Source organism: Mobula birostris, chromosome 8 (genome assembly GCF_030028105.1).
Source record: "Mobula birostris isolate sMobBir1 chromosome 8, sMobBir1.hap1, whole genome shotgun sequence".
Lineage (NCBI taxonomy): Eukaryota > Metazoa > Chordata > Chondrichthyes > Myliobatiformes > Myliobatidae > Mobula > Mobula birostris.
The window spans coordinates 110,971,040-110,985,515 of record NC_092377.1 but is presented as its reverse complement, the minus strand read 5'-3'; the positions used below and the strand labels follow the sequence as shown (position 1 = coordinate 110,985,515).

Genomic DNA, 14,476 nt, shown 5'->3' with positions numbered 1-14,476 from the left:
CTTGGCTTTTTTGTCTCTCATTTCCATTTTACTTTCTCAGAACACACAGTTGAGAAAAATACCTAGATAAAAATACTTTGGCATTGTTTGAGAAATAAGGCCTATGGTATGTGCAGCAATAGCTAAATGAAAATTTAAGACTGGGTACATCATACTTCGTCTCCCTCATAACTTTACTAAGCCAACTAAGTCTAGGTCAATTTTTGAGTGTTTTAGATGCTGTCCTTCAAACTAAGAATCTGCATTACTTTCTGTCCTCCCTCTTAAGGTCTGTAAGTTTATAGCCTACATATTGTACTAAACCAATGTCTTAGTCCACAGCTTTGATATTTAGACAAGTACGACCTTTGCTCTTGTTCTTGCCCTTTTTTGCTTGAACAGCAGCATTTTACGGTGTCAGCAGGGGGCCATCAGGGTCTCCAGCCCAGGGGTCCTGGCCCCACTAAATCCGGCCCTGCCCTCAATACGTTATAGTAGAAACTCTGCATAAACAGACAACATTCAAACCGACTAGACAAGTTCAGGAAGACCTATTTGACAACCATATAGTAACCTTTACAACAAAAAGAAAAGACTCAAAACATAACTATAGCTTGGCTGGTAGGTTAAGCAAACTTGACATAAACTACTTCTACATTGGAATCACATTCAATCTCAATACCATATCTACCTGGTCACAGGTGCTATTGTGAACATACACAACAGTGTAGCTATAAATATAACTGGTATCACGCCTCAACCACTACTATTTCAAATGTGATCAAAGTATAATAAAAAAAAACAGCTTGACTTGTATTTGATCAACATTTGAATAAAGTACATCTTGCAATGTTGAGGACAAATCTCTGGTTGCAGCTATCAAACTAATGACACTAATATTACATCTTAATAATCCTATTTTTAGGCAACACTACTTGTGCTAATGCAAATTACTGTTTATGATATGGTATCAAACAAAAGCAACTAAGGCATAAGTTACGTACATTTGATGCTATTCAATAACCAGTACAAAGCACATTAACACCAAAAAAAAACAAATCATTTCAATGTTTATGGCAACAACCTGAAACATGTCATTTAATTTCCACTGTATTAATCAAGAGACTTTCTTCCTAATTCACACCTTCTATAAAACCAGAGATATATCTATTTTATTTGCTAAAAAATAAGTGAAGCCCTTGTTAATTATTGGAAATGTATTTAATTACATAATTGTATATACATGCTTTATCTAAATTTATATAATATTGTTTTTATTTTTTGCCAGGTCCTAAGTGCTACTGAATGTTTATTAATGTTAGAGATGCTGAAGTGCTTGCAACCAATCTCTAACGGAAGGTACACTCAGAACCACACTGCAGATTTTATAACCTATTTCAATATCCCAGCCCAAACACAGAAGGCTAGAAATTATGGGTCACTGTAAGATCTGTTCTAATAAGTTTGGCAAGACACAGACAGCAAACTCATCAGAATAAATAATCAAACTAGTATGCAAAACAGACAAAATGTATTTGAATTTATTAGTGAAGCAACCCCACCTTCAATATATGCAGGAGATAAATAAGAAATTAGTTCTCATTCTTTTACTAAACTGTGCGTAAAAAGCAACCAAACAAAGGATAAACTTCACTTAACTTCCAAGTTTAAAGGCAAACTATGTATGTAATTGTAGACATTTAATCCAAATAGTGGCTTCTATTTGCCTCTAGCTTTATACTGATCTGCATTTTAATTTAATCTTTATAACAAGGTACCAATTACAAAGAAAATGAATTCTTGATTTAGTGCATCAGCAATTCAATCATATAGTACAAGTTCACTGAGGTATAACAGATACCATTCAGAGACCCATGTGTCAGTAACTTCCTGCACTGTTACCAACAAGACTCAACATAAGCACGAGTAACAGCACTTCATCTTCCATCAGGGTAAATTGCAGCCTCAGGACTCGTTATCAAATTCCACAACTTCTGGTAGCTTATTTTCTGTTTCAGAACTGGCCATTTCCATTGTACGCATCCATCTGTGATATTCGCTCAATTCTTCTCTGCTGACACTGTCCAATCTCTCTATATTTATCAATCAGATGGCTTTATGAATGGCTTTTCCCCAAACCTCTGCACAATAATACTGTTTGTTTCATCTCAGTTCTGATGTTGGATCATTGAACCGCAATGTTAAGCTTCTCTTTTGGATGATGTGTATTTTCTGTTTTTATTTCAGATGTCCAACAACTGCAGTTCTCGATTTCCATTTATTGCTTGGGCACTGGACAAGTGTATACCAGTGTCGTATGCTGAACTCACCAATGGAGAAAAGAACCAGAGACCAAACAATACTTTAAAAACACCCCTCAAAACAAAAGAGGCAACATCATGTTATGGAAGACAACAGTTGTAAACTATCTGACAAAATTAACCATGATCTTTGAGGGAATGTCTTAGCCACAGAAGTCAGACTAGTGATTTCATAGCCAATCTCTGCCTTCTAATACTACCTATTCTGTTAACTTATCTGTCTCACCAGGATCAGACCCCGTAGTTATTCAAACATCCGCTGGGGTGGGGGTGGGGGTGGGGGGGTGGAGTTGAAACTGCATTACGGAGCATAAAAAGGATCAGGGATGACTACTGAAAAATTTACATCAATGTAAGACAGCAAACATACCAGCTACTTCAAACTGCCTAATAAGAACCAGCTAATCATGTGTATGCAGATACTGGAATAACTCAAAAATGTAAACATTTTAATAACAGCTAACAAATCTGATCAGCCATTGATATAAACATGATCAATCTTAAATGAATGGAAAATTTCAACACTGCTGCTACTGCACTGATGCTTTTGGATTATCTGAATTTCACTTTATAAATATAAAGATTTACAAAAACAATGTGACGTGCAAAATGTGATGCTCAAAGAAATTTGAACTACATACAGTTAATAACATTTACAAAAAGATTTCTCCTGGATTTAATTTGGCCCCTTTATTTGCTGGAAATGGCTTGCAAGGGTGGGTTGAAAAAAGTCTCAAGGTTAAAAATGCTACAAGCTATTTTATGCGAGATGAAAACTATCTGCATCTCATGAATGTGTCCTGAAATAGAGTCAACTGATATTTGATGCTTAGGAGTGGTTCTGTTTAATTTGAACCGTTGACATTTTAGCTATGTCAGGGTGTGAAGTGCTTCCATACCTTACTGAGAGTGAATTTTATTTTGGTAGAAAAACTCAAAAAAAGTAATGCACTATACAAAGTTGATGAACCAGTCTGACTTCAACATAATTAACTATTGCTTTTTGGTTTACATTACTTCAAAAGACATTAAACAACATACTCAGCAGACCTGACACTTTACTGCTGGCTGTAAACGCGTGCGCTTCAAATAGCAGAGATGCTAAAACGATTTGTAAAAAGATCATATGTTATAGCATGTGCCTGCTGAAAATCAATGCATCAAGTGATAATGGGTAGCATCTGACATTTTAAGGATCAAAAAATACAATGATCCAATTATTTTATACAATGTGATCTGTATTCCAAGATGAACTTCGGCAATCATTCAAATTGGAAATGGAGAACAGTACAAAAGTAAATACTAGCTCCCAATCAGGGACAGAATGGAATTAGACTAATATCAGACTCCTAAAAGCATTTGATAAGTTAGTGGAAAATTACTCCTAAAGGATTTTTATCACCTATAAATTAAAATTCTTGATGTGAAGAATCAACTATAATGAAAACTTAACACAGAAACCCTACACACAACACAGGCCCTTCAGCCCACAATGCTGTGCCGAACATGTACTTACTTTAGAAATTACCTAGGGTTACCCATAGCCCTCTATTTTTCTAAGCTCCACATACCTCTTAAAAGACTGGATTGTATCCACCTCCACCACAGTTGCCAGCAGCCCATTCCACGCACTCACCACTCTCTGCGTAAAAAAAACTTACCCCTGACACCCCCTCTGTATCTACTTCCAACCACCTTAAAACTGTGCCCTCTCATGTTAACCATTTCAACCCTGGGAAAAAAGCCTCTGACTATCCACACGATCAATGCCTCTCATCATCTTATGTACCTCTATCAGGTCACTTCTCATCCTCCATCGCTCCAAGGAGGCTAAGTTCACTCAACCTATTCTCATAAGGTATGCTCCCCAATTCAAGCAACATCCTTATAAAATCCTTTCTATAGATTCCACATCCTTCCTGTAGTGAGGTGGCCAGAACTGAGCACAGTATTCCAAGTGGGGTCTGACCAGAGTTCTATACAGCTGTAACGTTACCTCTTGGCTCTTGAACTCAATCCCATGGTTGATGAAGCCCAAAACAACGTATGCCTTTTTAATCACATGGTCAACCTGCGCAGCAGCTTTTAATGTCCTATGGACACAAACCCCAAGATCCCTCTGATCCTCCACACTGCCAGGAGTCTTACCATTAATACCATATTCTGTCATCATATTTGACCTACCAAAATGAACCACTGCACACTTATCTGGGTTGGACTCTATCTACCACTTATCTGGGATTGAACCTTTTTTGCAATTTCAGTGACTAACATTTTTATTTACTGAATCAAAAAATTAATTGCCAAGATATTCTTCAATGAAAATGTGTTCTTAGCTGGTATATACATGTACATACCCGAGCTACACAATATTCCTTTGGGTTTTCCTTTTCCAGTCCATATTTCTCAAGAGCTTCTCCAACGGCAAAGTCTGACGTATCTGTTGTTGACAGCAAGATGGTCTTGTAGGGGATATTCGGCTTTAAACTATCTGCATAAATTCTAAGAGTGCCACCTAAATCAAAAACCAATACAAATTCATAATGTTTATAAGTGTTCAATTAGAACTGGACCAGGAATTTTTGTAATACAGTCCTGGAGTTGTATAGCACTGTAATGGGTCATTCAGCCCACTACATCCATGCCAACCTTACTCATCTACATTAAGATAGTCTCCTAATCTGGGTAAATGAGATTAAACACAAGAGATTCTGCAGATGTTGAGAATCCAGAGCAACACATACAAAACACTGAAGGAATATCCACCGTCAAGCAGCGATGTTTCAAGCCGAGACCGTTCATCAAGACCTGATGAAGGATCTCAGCCCAAAACATCGAGCAATACTTTTGTTTCTTGCTTATTTAAGTGTCTGTCTAAATACATCTCTAAGTGCATTCAGTTTCACCTCCTCTACAGTACATTCCAGATATCAATCACACTATAAAAACATTTACCCCAACAGCTCCTTTAAATCTTCCTTGTCGCATCGTAAAACAATACCCTCATTTTTAAAGTAACTTATCTACCCTGTCAATGGCTTTCTCAGGTCATCCCTCAGCCTCTCTCTCTCCAGGGAAAACAAGCCTAGTCTTCAATCTCTCCCCACAATGCTCCCTGCCCGATTTCAACTACACAACAATCCACCTTTCCTATTAACATTCTAGCTGAAATCAGAAATAATAAAAACTTTGCCAGTGAGTATCACTTGTCCTTTTAGAATTATCTCCTGTCTCAGTACCATTTCCCCTTCTCAGAGGATATACCCTCTCACATGTACATTTTACCCTTGTTTGCAATATCCATGAACAATCACCAGCTTTTTTTTTTAAAAAAACATGCACTGACATTCTACACTGCAATCTAACTTCTATTGCTGGCATAGCACAACTTGTCCTAGCCAAACATTAGAAAAGCTAAAACTTTCCACCTCGGGCCACCATGTACACCCTCCCACTAATTCTGAGAAATGACTTGGGGCAATTCATTGCAGTCCCATACATTCAGTTACTAGTTTACCACAAGTAGTTTCCAAATTCCACAAACTCCATTTTCAAGAAGTTCTAACATTGACTGCATGTATTGCTATGCAAATCTAACTCCTGCTGAAATTTCCATTTGTATTCTTACCACCAGGTTTTTTCAATGCTGATTTGATTTATCCTAGTTTTCCACTCATCTTAATCTCCCATTCAAACTTCTCGGGCCACAACGTTACTGAAGGATACTGGCAACCAAAGATTTTCTTCCATGCTTAAACCGAGTCATACAAGTCAGGTTTCAATGCCCTTATTCTCTGTAATCTACAGTAACTCTTTTATCTCCACTTCTTAAACTCACCACCGCCTCACCTCCATCAGTCCATGGCTCGAACAGGTCCAGATGAAGGATCTTCAAACTGTCAATTGTTGCTTGACCAGCTGAGTTCCACCAGTGCTTTTTGTGGTGCAAAATTCTTTTCCACAACCCTCATCCTACAAGTCCTCAATGGACAACAATCATTTGCCATGTTCTTGACATCAACACAACTACCAAAATTTCCTTTACTTCAATATCTGATTTTGTTTGAACATTGAAAATGGTATGCCGACAACAGATGTCAATACCTGAGTCAGGCCGTCCATCACCACTACGGAATTCTTGCATTCTCTGTTCTAGCTTTTGTTGGCGTCTTCTTTTCATAACTACTTCAGGGTTAGATATTGTACGGGTGAAGCTAGTCTCTGGCATGTCTTTGTATACTTCTGCTGCAATATGTGAACTTGAGTTCTCACTGTGGTAGAAAGACATTAACCACTAAAATGTTACATTGGAGAAAATAACTATTCCACAGAAAACATGCAAAATTTTAGTATCTTTTAATAAACCTGAAAATATAAATTCAGAAACTCTCGAGAACAAACTTATTATCATTTTTACTACAGGTGACGAAATTGTGATGAAATTGTGACTTGTGGACAGTAATTCTGATAAGGAAATTAACATTTAAGGTTTTTTCTTTGGTCAAGTTGCACATCGGTTTGATTGGGTTGAAGAACAAAAATCTTGCTTGTTGTCAATAAGCACGTCAAGGGATTTTTGTGACCTGTGCTGTTATTTATATTTTTATCTCACTTTCTTATTCTGGATTGAGATTTTTGGGGATGATTTTTCAGGGAGCTCAGTCTTGAACTCTGCCCTGAGAAACCTCAACACGGTTCTTCAGATCACTGGCCAACACAAGAATAATTTCTTAGTGCAATAAGAAATCCAGACAGAAAGAGGTTTTCCTATTATTCTGACCAAGCTCAATTCATTTCTTTTTCTTTTGTTTAAAAAAAGGTCAAAGACAAAAGGGGTGTCAACCTGTATCATCGACTTTGTTCTTCGCTAAGCATTTTTGCCAATTAATGTTTTTAATTTAGATTTCCAACATCTGTAGGATTTTTTCCCCCAATTTTTCTTGGCTTCCATATCCCATTTTAACTTAACTTCAGCATCAACATCATGGATTGTCATTCTTAACTCTCAGTTAAAATTCACCAAATCAGTATAATCTAACTATGGCAAGCAACATTTAGCTGAGGAGGTGAGGGTTTTGCTAAGTGCTGTTTGTTAGCATACTGACATTAATCTGGGGCAAGAATAACCTTTTATCCCCATGCACCTGTTAAGAAGACCTTCCATTATTCTACTGAATGGTTGAGAATAGAATGCAAAGGTGGCAATCCTGGTAAATGGTAGAAGAATAAGGCTGAGGTTGATAGGCATGTGAGGGATAATATTTACAAAGGAGTGCAGGAATAGAACTGATGAGGCTGCTTTGAGAGCCAGTGACAGAAGTCAACAGATTTCTTGTACATCAAAAGGAAATATGCATTTAATAAAATGACATGGCTCTAAATCATAACTCTTCTAAAATCATGTTAACATTTTTTCTAGTTCCATGTATATTTTAGAAGTACTCTTCAAAGCCCAATAACATACACAGCTTGAATTTTATACTGTATTCAAATTTTCTTCAGAGAATGTAACAAGATAGTTTTCTAGTGTTAAGTTGGAGACCACCACTTTGGAATACAATAAAGCTCAATTGAATATTGGAGGAACAACTATCGGAGGAGGAAGATTGTGAAGTAATAACAGCTTGTTACTGCTTACCCATCACCACTGGGGATAGGTCTCTCATCATCTGTAGCTTGCATTAGTGCTTCCTTTTCTCGCTTCTTCTTCTCCCTCTTCTCTTTCTTTGATAGTGTTCTTTTAAAGTTCTGGATTACACCTTCTTTCTCCTTTTCTGGACCATTACTCTGAGACTTCTGCAAATCAAGATAACAGAACATCACTTAGTTCTGGTGCATGTAGTCTTCAACACTACCATCAGAAAAAAAAAAATTAAACTAGTCAACTTGTTCCATAATTTATTCAGAAACCACTCATCTATTTGCAAGTTCCTATTTATAGCCATTCTGAGTCATCTCCATCTTACTTTTGTTAAGCAAAAAGTTCTTCAAATTCATCAATTGCAACTCTTTTTATGCATGAGTGACATGCAAAAATCTTCCTTTGGCAAGCTCGCTCAGTCTGATTAGGCTGAATGTCTAATATCCTTAAAGCTTAGGAAGTCATATGGAATTTTAGTTCAAAGTCAAAAGTTAAAGTTGAGCTTACTATCAGACGCTCAAGTACTTGCTGAAAAACTTGCTCGTTACAGCATCACAACACAGATCATATATAAACAGCCATCACAAGAGCAAGCAGCATATTGCAACAAAAGCCTTAGTGCATTTTTAATGCTTAATATTTCTTAAGGAACATTATAAAGTATTAACTTTAAATCTCAAATAAATCTCTGTAAGAAATTTAAATCATAGACTGATTTTATTTCCATACAGCATAATAGATATTGTTACCTGGTATCCAGGACAAAACAACAAAACTGTCCAATGTCAGAAAATGATTCATAATTCAACAGCTTTTACTCAGTAAGAATATCAATTGAGTTAAAATCCACGATAACCACCAAGAATAAGTTGAAACTACCCAAAACAGTGTCAAATCAATTAAGCAAAACCAAATTAATGAACTGACAGGATGAAAAAAAAAAGCAAGGTTCAACCCAAATTCAAAATTTAAAAACCTAAATTGGCATGCAAACATTTTTTTAATTTCACATTTTCTTACCAAAGTTAATGAAAAAAAATGTAAATCCTTTACCTCATTTTGATGAAGATCTTTTCAATTCTGCAGATTTTAATTCATTTGTAAGAAGAGCCATCTGTCCGTGTCATTGTTTTTTAATTTTTTCTAAGGGGCTCAAAACTGCTCACAATACTCCAAGTGTGGACTGACCAATCCTATAAAGCCTTAGCATCGCATGCTTGCTTTTATATTTCAGTCTTATCGAAATGAATTTACCTTCCTTACCACCGACTCCACCCGTAAGTTAACATTTAGGGAATCTTCCACAAGGACTCAACTCTGCCACGGACAATCTCAGTACCAGCTGCGAAAGGAGGAAGGTTGGGCATGGGGCTAGCAACCACTTCTCATAAAAACCAGAGCTACAAAAAAAAAAGCCAACAGAAGCTCCAAAGACCTCATTCCTGGGAGAAGAAGGGTCATCACCCAGTAGACGTATGAAGTTGTGAGGCGGAAGCAGAAGCCAGAGGGCCGATCAACCTTCAGCCAGGACAGAGGACTCTGGTGAGCAGGTGAGCAGTATGAAGACTCAAAGTCCAACTGCACCTCTGATTTTTGAATATTCTCCCCACTTGGAAAGTAGTATGTGCCTCTTTTCTATATAATATTCAATCTGTCACTTCTTCACCCGTTCTCCTAATCTGTCTAGGTCCTTCAGCAGACTCCCTGCTTCAACATTACCTTCCCCTCAATCTCTTTGTATCATCTGCAAGCATGGCTAAAGTCATTAAATCCTTCACCCAAATCACTGATATATAATGTGAAGAAGTGGTCCCAACACTGACCCTTACAGAACACCATTAGTCACAGGCAGCCAATCATAATGACCGCCTTCATTCTCACTCTTTGCCTCCTGGCAGTCAATAAAGCTCTCCATATCTTTCTTGTAATACCATGGGTTCTTATATTGTTGTCATCCTTGCTGTTATCCCCTTCCAATCAACTTTGGCCAGCTCCTCTCTCATGCCTCTGTAGTTATTTTTATTCCATAGTAATATTAATACATCTGACTTTAGCTCCTCCCTCTCACACAGCAGGGTGAATCCCAAGAGTTCCTTTACCTTAAACTCCCTAATCAAATCTGGTTCATTATACAACACCCAAACCAAAATTGCCTTTCTCCTATGTAAGGGGTTTCTTCTTTTATATTACTGTGTATGTTCCACAAGTCCAGAACAAGGGGTCACAGTTTGAGGATAAAGGGGAAGCGTTTCAGGACTGAGATTAGGAAAAACTTCTTCACACAGAGAGTGGTGAATCTGTGGAATTCTCTGCCACAGGAAACAGCTGAGGCCAGTTCATTGGCGATATTTAAGAGGGAGTTAGCTATGGCCCTTGTGGCTAAAGGGATCGGGGGGTATGGAGGGAAGGCTGGTACAGGGTTCTGAGCTGGATGATCAGCCATGATCATACTGAATGGTGGTGCAGGCTCGAAGGGCCGAATGGCCTACTCCTGCACCTATTTTCTATGTTAATCAAAATGGCTTCTTTGTTATGTTAATCTCTTATGTTACTGTGTATGTTAATTAAAATGGCTTCTTTGTTATGTTAAATGCTGATAAAGTCTCTAGCTAGCACTTTGCTTGGGTTATAATATAGATAACAGAGTAAATGAACCAATGGGTGTCCATGTTATTCTTTCTTGGGGTGATATGCTGTCTCATACGGCTGGCAACCAGGGGGTTTTGGCAGGGAGTTGGAGGAGAGACCGTGAGGACGACGGAGGTATGGGGAGCGCTCTGGTCGATCACTCCGGGCGGGGAGTTGGAGTAGAGACCGTGAGGACGACGGAGGTATGGGGAGTGCTCTGGTCGATCACTCCGGGTGGTCCCGAGCTGCGAGTCAAAGGGGTCCAAGTGGATCGCAAAGGGAAGAAATGAGGTCCTGAGTTCCAACGTGTACATGAAGAAATTGAACTTTGATAAGTCTGGCGTCTTTTCCATTCCTTTTTGTATTGTACTTCTATTAATCTCATAGACTTAGTAATATCTATAAAGTGTAATTGGTGAAACATACATTGTGTGCTGGCTGATGATTGATGCTTGAAGCCGAATCAGGTGGCATTTGTACAGCCACCGACGTAACTGGGAGATAAGGTGGGTGGCAGACGGTGTTTCCCGGAGATAAATACGAGCCAATATAGCTGAGCGTTACACCTAGAGAGCTCAATCACAAGCTGCTCTAAAAAGATTTTTGAGGCATCACCTTTTGGAGGTGTCCTGGATGCTGGGAGGCAAGTGCCCATAATGGAGCTGGCTTTCCACAGCTTTTTCTAATCCTGTGGTCGCCCGTCCATACCAAATGGTGATGTGACTAGTTGGAATGCTATTCTGGTACATCTGTAGAAATTTGCAAGAGTCTTTGGTGGCATACCAATTCTTCTCAAACTCCGAAAGAAACATAGGTGCTGTTGCGCCTTCTTTGTAATTGTATCAATATGTTGGGCCCAGGATAGATCCTCTAGGGATGCTGACACGAAGGAACTTGAAACTGCTGATCCTTTCCACTCTGATTCCTCCATGAGTTCTGCTGTGTGCGAGGTTGTTGCTCTGGCACTACTCAACCAGCTGATCTATCCTACTCCTGCACACCTCATTATCATCTGAAATTCTGCCAACAATAATTATCTTCTTTTCCTTACTGGCATATGGCAGAGGCAGCAATCCAAAGATTATGATATTGGAGGTCCTGCTTTTTAGATTTCTACCTAACTCTCTGTATTCTCTCTTCAGGACCTTCTCCCTTTTCCAATCCATGTTGTTGATACCAATATGCATCATAACTTCTGGCTGCTCACTCTCCTTTTAGAATGCTGTGGACCCGATCTGAGACATCCCCGATTTTGGCACCTGGGAAACAACATATCGTCCAGGTGTCTCTTTCGTGTCCACTGAATCTCCTGGCTGTTCCTCTAACCAAGGAATCCCCTATCACTACTGCACACCACTTCTCCCTACTGCCTTTCTGAACAGAGCCATACTCGCTGTGGCTTGCCTCCGTTAGGCCGTCTGCTCCTGCAAGGTGGCACACATTATTGAGGGAAACAGCCACATGGGTACTCTACGTTTTCTTTCTATTCTCTTTCCTCTCCTGACAGTCACCCAGGTACCTGCTTCCTGTAACTTACAGCTGATAACCTCCCTGTAACTCTTAACACAATCTCTAAGAATCTGCAGCTTGCTGTACTTCATGCAAATGTAGCTATCAGGGAGACTGGAGGTCTCCCAGAGTTCCCACATCTCACACAATGAACATACCACTAACCCTAGATCCATTCTGACTACACTAGCTACTAATAGACAAAGAAAATAAAAGCAACACACATCAAAGTTGCTGGTGAACACAGCAGACCAGGCAGCATCTCTAGGAAGAGGTACAATCAACGTTTCAGGCCGAGGCACTTCGTCAGGACTAACTGAAGGAAGAGCTAGTAAGAGATTTGAATGTGGGAGGGGGAGGCAGAGATCCAAAATGATAGAAGACAGGAGGGGGAGGGATGGAGCCAAGAGCTGGACAGTTGATTGACAAAAGGAGTATGAGAGGATCATGGGACAGGAGGCCCAGGGAGAAGGAAAAAGGGGAGGGGGGGGAAACCAGAGGATGGGCAAGGGGTATAGTGAGAGAGACAGAGGGAGAAAAAGGAGAGTGAAAGAAAGAATGTGTGTATATAAATAAATAACAGATGGAGTACGAGGGGGAGGTGGGGTATTAGCAGAAGTTAGAGAAGTCAATGTTCATGCCATCAGGTTGGAGGCTACCCAGACGGAATATAAGGTGTTGTTCCTCCAACCTGAGTGTGGCTTCATCTTTACAGTAGAGGAGGCCGTGGATAGACATATCAGAATGGGAATGGGACGTGGAATTAAAATGTGTGGCCACTGGGAGATCCTGCTTTCCCTGGTAGACAGAGCGTAGGTGTTCAGCAAAACGATCTCCCAGTCTGCGTCGGATCTCGTCAATGTATAGAAGTCCACATTGGGAGCACCGGACACAGTATATTACCCCAGCCGACTCAGAGGTGAAGTGTCGCCTCACCTGGAAGGACTGTCTGGGCCCCTGAATGGTGGTGAGGGAGGAAGTGTAAGGGCATGTGTAGCACTTGTTCCGCTTACAAGGATAAGTGCCAGGAGGGAGATCAGTGGGGAGGGATGGGGGTGGGGAGGGATGGGGGTGGGGGGGGGAAACAAATGCACATGGGAGTCGCGTAGGGAGCGATCCCTGCGGAAAGCGGGGGGGGGGAGGGGTGGGGAGGGAAAGATGTGCTTAGTGGTGGGATCCCGTTGGAGGTGGCGGAAGATACGGAGAATAATATGTTGGACCCCGAGGCTGGTGGGCTGGTTGATGAGGACAAGGGGAACCCTATTCCTAGTAGGGTGGCGGGAGGATGAAGTGACAGCAGATGTGCGTGAAATGGGAGAGATGCGTTCGAGAGCAGAGTTGACGCTGGAGGAAGGGAAGCCCCTTTCTTTAAAAAAGGAGGACATCTTCTTCGTCCTGGAATGAAAAGCCTCATCCTGAGAGCAGATGCAGCGGAGACGGAGGAATTGCGAGAAGGGGACTGCATTTTTGCAAGAGACAGGGTGAGAAAAGTAATAGTCCAGATAGCTGTGAGAGTCAGTAGGCTTATAGTAGACATCAGTAGATAAGCTGTCTCCAGAGATAGAGACAGAAAGATCTAGAAAAGGGAGGGAGGTGTCGGAAATGGACCAGGTAAACTTGAGGGCAGGGTGAACGTTGGAGGCAAAGTTAATAAAGTCAACGAGCTCAGCATGCATGCAGGAAGCAGCGCCAATGCAGTCGTCAATGTAGCGAAGGAAAAGTGGGGGACAGATACCAGAATAGGTTTGGAATATCGATTGTTCCACAAAGCCAACAAAAAGGCAGGCATAGCTAGGACCCATACGGGTGCCCATGGCTCCATCTATAGTTTGGAGGAAGTGGGAGGAGCCAAAGGAGAAATTATTAAGAGTAAGGACTAATTCCGCTAGACGGAGCAGAGTGGTGGTAGAGGGGAACTAGTTAGGTCTGGAACCCAAAAAGAAGTGGAGAGCTTTGAGACCTTCCTGATGGGGGATGGAAGTATATAAGGACTGGACATCCATGGTGAAAATAAAAGCTTACTAGAAACTTTAATGGTGAACTATTAGAAACATCCATGGTGAAAATAAAAGCTTACTAGAAACTTGCTTAGAGCCTCCACCTGTTCATGCCAAAGCCTGACCACTAACACTGTCCACTCCTACAATGCCTGTTTATACTCTACCTTCCTTTCCCAACAGATCCCATTTACAACCCTCAGTCGCCTCCACAGCTCTCAGGCCAGCCTGGGTCACTCTCCCTCCTTGATCTGCTTATCACTCTTCCTCACCTGTACCTATCTTTCGCTTGCCAGCTCTTGCCCACCTTTTGTTCTCCGGAATAGCAGTATCTGAGAGAAATGTGTAATACATGGATCAAGGAAAATACAGCTTTAAAACAAAATTTAACGCACGACAAA

At 40.4% G+C, this 14,476-nt stretch overlaps 1 protein-coding gene across 4 annotated transcripts in view; it reads right to left on the bottom strand.

Annotated features, from left to right (window-relative positions):
- The window catches only part of afdna (afadin, adherens junction formation factor a), a 203,092-nt gene that overhangs the window by 140,969 nt on the left and 47,647 nt on the right, over positions 1 to 14,476 (bottom strand). For all 4 annotated transcript variants that reach the window (XM_072265966.1, XM_072265967.1, XM_072265968.1 and 1 more), the window contains exons 4-6: positions 7,939 to 8,096; positions 6,405 to 6,571; positions 4,658 to 4,815 (exon numbers count right to left, since the gene is read on the bottom strand). In XM_072265966.1, the coding sequence (XP_072122067.1) occupies positions 4,658 to 4,815; positions 6,405 to 6,571; positions 7,939 to 8,096 (483 nt within the window). The remainder of the gene's footprint in view (positions 1 to 4,657; positions 4,816 to 6,404; positions 6,572 to 7,938; positions 8,097 to 14,476) is intronic.